Source organism: Astatotilapia calliptera, chromosome 3 (genome assembly GCF_900246225.1).
Source record: "Astatotilapia calliptera chromosome 3, fAstCal1.2, whole genome shotgun sequence".
Classification (NCBI taxonomy): domain Eukaryota; kingdom Metazoa; phylum Chordata; class Actinopteri; order Cichliformes; family Cichlidae; genus Astatotilapia; species Astatotilapia calliptera.
The window spans coordinates 3,128,179-3,134,096 of NC_039304.1; the positions used below are offsets into that span (position 1 = coordinate 3,128,179).

Consider the following 5,918-nt stretch of genomic DNA (forward strand, 5'->3'; position numbering starts at 1 on the left):
TTTAAATGCAGAACATGTATTTATGTAGTAGTATTTGTGCATTTGTTACATTTGTTGCACATTAAAAAAGGCACCTGTAACATTCTGTCCAACTTTAAGCAAAACACATATTTCTAAAATAACTTAAAATATAATAATGAAACAATACTGCCCCCTGTTGCTTGAAATATGGAATTTTATTTGATAGCACTTCTTACAGAAAGAGACAACAAACCAAAGATAAAACCCCTCGAAAAACAAAAGCAAGAAAAATTAGAAGACATTGTCAGAAAAATCTATTTTTAAAATATCAGAAGAAAGATTCTTCTTCTTACACTTGTGACACTGGACTATATCTACACACTATATCTTGTTGATACATGTTGGTCATGTATAAGACAACAGTCATGATCATTCCATGAAAGACTTGACTTTTTGTTTTGTTCACATATTTTTTCACTTTGCTGTTTTGCCAAACAAAAAGTTTTGAGACATGTCGCAGTCGCAAGGTTTGGTTCTATGTCTGCATCATTTACAGTTACAAAGTTAATTATCAAACTGCACAGATTGAGAAATCCATTAATGATAGTTTATAGTCTAACAAAAGGGGAGAAAACCTCAACAGAAAGCGAGTTAACACCATCACCCTCTGGTATATAAGCCTGCCGTTTAGCTCGTAAAACAAAGACCCAGAATTTCAACTCTCTAAATGTGATATTTGCAGCACATTTTATGTTTCTTTTATCATTTTTAAGTATAGTGGATCCAGTCCCTTGGTGTAATGCTGGTGGTTGGGCATCTGAAGAGTCTGGATGCAAAGTTGAAGGTTCTTGCTGAATTTCTGGTTAGGAAAAAAAATCAACTCCGATCAGTACTTGCTTCGAACAAAAAGATAGCAAATTTCTTTTTTGTGGGTGTGTCTTAATTACTCACAGCATCCATAAAGCCTGTTTACACGGGCGATGTCATTGGGACTCATTTGGAAAGCATTTCCAAAATTAAGATTAGGATTGGACCTGGCAACAATGGTTGGCTGCCCATTCTTGGAGAAGGCGAGTCTAAAAGAACAAACAACAGCACACGAGCACACATACGCAGTTATATTAGGAAAACAGAGGAGAAAATGGGCCCATAAAGTATTTAACATTAAAAATCCATTCCCCACTGAGTGTGTGCATGTTTTTGTTAGTCTGGATTACATTTTCTTGCAGAAAATGCAAAACATGTAAGGAAATATAAAACCTTACAAAGTCCATCTCACACAGCAACTCACCTGCCATAGTGCATGACAGAGTTGAAGTCATAGGGAGTCCCCAAATTGTTGGTCTGCACTTTCACAAAGTTGTGCTCTTGTCCTAAACAGAGATTTCCAGAAAATATTACATGTTTTTATATGCTTCCACTTCAAAATCCGTCTTCAGTCTCAGCTCTTTGACGATGTATAGATCGAAATGCTAGCTAATCTCTTCTGTGGTCATTTGTTTGATAGTCTTGGGACTAAAGAAATACAAACAAAATCTTCTATGCAGTGCTCGCTTGAACTGCAGTGTTTTATGTGCTGAGTTTGGAAAAGCACAGATTACTTGTAATATGTACACTGCTGTGAAACAGGAGGATGTCCCATTGTGTACTAAGTTAACTGTAACCAACGTTTTGGGTAGTTCAGCTGACCTGTGATGATGTTCTCGGTAAGGATCCTCACATGCAGATCTCTGTCAGAGCGGACCTGCTCGTGGTGGAAGCCCAGAGCATGAAGAACCTCATGTTGCACCGTCGACTGAAACAAGCAACCATTTCTCTGTAGGGAGACTAGCTGTCCTCCATTCTGACGGCCCAGGTATGAATAACACCTGATAGACACAATGACATCGCTTAAAAAATAGATGGACTGTTCTATAGCCTAGCACTGTGCATCCTCCTCCTTCAGCTAGTCATGCTAAGGCTAAAGTACCAAGAAAAGCAATGACAGTAATCATGTGACCGACTTTGACACTGTGGCTCTATAGACACTGCTCGAACCACACTTTAGCTTTTGTACTTTAATATCTTAAATAATATTTTAAAATAAAAAACACACATATCCATTATCAACTAAAGTAAATAAACAGATAGCGGTCAAATCAATCTCAGAAGCTTTTTAAACATCTGTCGTCCCTTAATCATCTAATAACCCACCAGATTCATCTTCTCGCCTTACAAGGTGCCAGTCTCTAGTTTTGGAACTAGTGGACCAAATAGTATGTGAAATAATTAAGAGCAGATGAATAAAATGCTCTTTACACTCCTATGCAACAGTATACATTTCATCTAGTAGCAAACAAAAATAAAACTGGACATTTTACAGTACAAGGTCAATGCAGAATGGTCCTTCAAGAACCTGTTTTGATGACACATACAGAATATTTGTAATGCAATCATTTTCAGAATTGCATTTTTGAAGGGTTTAGAGGGTGTGGGTGTATCAGTCCTGTCCTGCCATATAAATACAAGTACAGTCTAAGTACAGCAAGTGCATTCTCACCCTTGTCCAGAGAAGAAGTGAAGGAAATCTCTGTCGCTTGTACGCCAGACAAACCGGATGCAGGTGGAAGCGTGGAAGGTGACTAGGGCATTGATGATGACGTTGCGCTCTTGGCTGCCTGCAGATTCAAATATGAGTCTGATGAGGAGCTTCTTCAGTATTCAGGATCTTCAATATGTTTCAGCCATTTCAACTTGGCAGCATAAACAGTATTTACAATCTGTGCTGCTTCGAGGATCTCTGAGTTCCCATCGGAATGACAGGGCCGCCAAAATCTATCTAGATGTCTATCTATCTGTCTGTCTGTCTGTCTGTCTGTCTGTCTGTCTGTCTGTCTGTCTGTCTGTCTGTCTTGAAATAGAAAAATTGAGAAAGTGACATTAAATGAAAACATAATTTGAAAATTGTGTGCATCTGTGTATGATATCAATTCAGCATACTTATACAAATATGACTTTTCAGTTTAAATGCTTTTTAGTTAATCCCACAATAAAACAGCATAGTTAACAAAGCAGTATTTTTGGAAACCACTTGAAATATATAATATATATATATTTATATAATAATGGGTTTTATTTAACTATTTTTATCCATCTCTCCTTTTCATAAAGTCTGTGTTTAATGGTTAAAGTTTGTACTGCTTACTGTATTCAGTGCCAATGGAGACAGGTACATAGACAAAGGGTCCCGTTTTAGGCCACTTGCAGCCAGTGGCTGTGCATGGAACAGCATTCCTGGTAGCAGTGGGCACAATGTCACCATGAACCAACACTTTTGCTGCAGAACAACAAACAGAGAGTGGTTAAATGCTCGATACTTGGGCTGCCATTTGCTCAGTTATGTCAAAACAAAGAGGTAAATGCTTACAGCATTTACTTTATTGATCGCACAATTACAATGTTTGATAATAACACAAATAAAACAGCTGACTAAGACAAGCCAGTAAATGACCAAAAGGCTGATTGATCATTGTGTCTGTTGGGAGTTTACTGTATGTTAACATGTCAGTTCTCAGGGATCTTTCATTTTCATCCAGAATTTATATGTTAACAAAAAAGAGTTTTATTTTGTAAATCTTCACTTACTTGAGTTAGCATTGACTTTTTCAATGATCGCTGGGGCACCCAGAGACTCATCTGTGGATACAAGAGGCAACCAGCAGATTAACTTTAAGCTCTTATATTAAAAACACCTCAATATGTTGGAAGTATTTCATCACTGAACGCACCAGTTATATTTCTAATGACAGCAGCCCTCTGCAATAAAAAACAAGACATTTTCAACTTACTCTTAATCACATTTGAAATCACACTGACAAATGTTATTGTTGGCAAACAAAAACTATTATGTGAAAAAACTTCAACTGTGTCACGCTTAAACGCTCATAACAAGCAGCCATGTCTGTTAAGCAGACACGGTTAGAATTACTTTCACAGAACAGCCGGCAGTGTTGAACAACATTTAATGCCTTTGCTGGAAGAGTCAAGCTTACCAGACAAACGGCTGTCATTGACAGGCAGACGGAGAAGAAAAAGGCTGGAGTCATGATGTTGGTCCTCTGCAGTTAACCTACAGTCACAATCTGAACAGCACTGTTTAAAAAGAACTTCAATGAATGTAACTGCTGGAATAGAAAGGCAAATAAGTGGGATACGGGCAACCCAACAGCTGATTCTGTTCATCTGGATGTTAACTTTTCTCCCAATGAAAATGCTGAGCAGACAACATCCACATGAAGAGAATCAGATATCTGGGATTTCCCTACGTAGAGGATTCAGCATGCAGGGAGATGATATGAGGAGGCTTACCTGTTGTACCAGGTGTTTGCTGGATGCAGCAGGTGTTCGGCTGCTCCATCTTTATAGATAGCTCACACAGGGTGTGGCTGAGGTTTCAGGGCTGTCTTTTTAGTTATCAATCCATTAGTTTCTTTTTGCTGATGCCAAAACACTAAAGCAGCAACAAATTTCCAGGAAGGAAACTTCAATCAAGGACATTGCAAACATTTTTTGAGGCTGACGTAAACATTCAGAGCATTAAATAATTGCAATTAAAAGTTGCAAAGCCCAAAGAAATGCTGATGGAAATTAAATTTCAATCAGACTGGAATGAAATTCTTTTAACAACATAATTACCTTTGGGCAAAATAGTCAATAACAACAACATTTTCCTCATATGTACTCAATTTGCACCTTTGCCTCAGTTTGTAAAACATTTCATTGCTAGCTTACAAAATAAAGTTCTTCCTTCTGAAATTCAGTCAAGCATCACATTAAGGAAATACTCACATAAAATGCAAACACTGAATATGTGGTCTGAATGAACAAAGATATGAAGTAAGGCGCTAGAGAAGGAAAACCAAACAATTCATCAGACCTTCTGGGATGAATGTGCCATAAATTAATTAATAATCATTTTAAAATCCTGTAACATTAGACAAATGGCAAACTATGAGTGATTTGTTGTGGCTTGCTGCGATGTCTTATATAATAGTTAGAGTTTAATATTTTGTGTAGATCGAGGTATTAAAAATAGCTTTTTGACTATTTTTAATACCTCGGCTCCTGAGTAAGGAGAACTGTCTCTATCAATTCTCAGTAAGCAAGACACACATGAAAGAAGATTATGTATGAATTGATGAGAAATTTCAAGTGACAAAAGACTCAGTGCTACGTGAGACAAAGGGCTGGGATGGAAACCAGGAAACAGGTTTTTAAGATTAGTTCTTGTAAATGCAGCTTCCTTGTGTGCAACCTGAAAAAGGCTGTGCTTAAAACAATTTCATAAAAGATATAAATCAATAAATGGAGAAACAATGTTTAAATGTTCATTTTATCTATTAAAAAACTTTTTATTTCTCTGTATCACTTTGGTTGATGGACTAATTTATATACAACGCTTTTCTACTCTCCTGGTGTACTCAAAGCGCTGTATACAACATGCCACATTCACCCACTCACACAAGCACTTCTAAACTCAAGTGTAAACAAATAATATTCACACACATTTACACTCCGATGAACGCATCGTAGGGCAACTTGGGGTTAGTGTTTGGCCCAACAATATTTGCACTGCAGTTCATCCTTGGGAAACCAAGGATCGAACCACCAACCTTCCAATCAGTAGCTGATCTGCTCTACCACCTGAGCTACAGCCACCCTTGTAACCACAATTGATCCACTTAGAAGATTCTTTTCATGTGGAAACAGAGGTTTTTTTGAATTCCTGCTAGTGTCTGGGAAAGGAAAGAAGGAAAGGGACAAGTTACTGTACCTGCTAGTCTTACTGGTTCATCAACATGAACTTTCAGTTTGGGAAGTGTGATCTAAATGGGAGTGTTTACTGGAAGCTTTAGGGCACCATCGCAGTCATGCTGGCTTTGAGATAGGGACTTAAAGAACTCATCAGATCTTTCAGC

At 37.7% G+C, this 5,918-nt stretch overlaps 1 protein-coding gene across 1 annotated transcript; it reads right to left on the reverse strand.

The window, feature by feature from the left end:
- Nucleotides 1-331: 331 nt before the first annotated feature.
- Nucleotides 332-4,390, reverse strand: LOC113016760 (high choriolytic enzyme 1-like). The gene is made up of 10 exons (XM_026159858.1): nucleotides 4,309-4,390; nucleotides 3,993-4,092; nucleotides 3,729-3,756; nucleotides 3,586-3,636; nucleotides 3,146-3,277; nucleotides 2,501-2,618; nucleotides 1,651-1,829; nucleotides 1,253-1,334; nucleotides 913-1,037; nucleotides 332-820 (listed from the first exon to the last, which is right to left on the reverse strand). Coding segments are annotated over exons 2-10 (771 nt in total). The 5' UTR covers nucleotides 4,047-4,092; nucleotides 4,309-4,390; the 3' UTR covers nucleotides 332-818.
- Nucleotides 4,391-5,918: the final 1,528 nt, after the last annotated feature.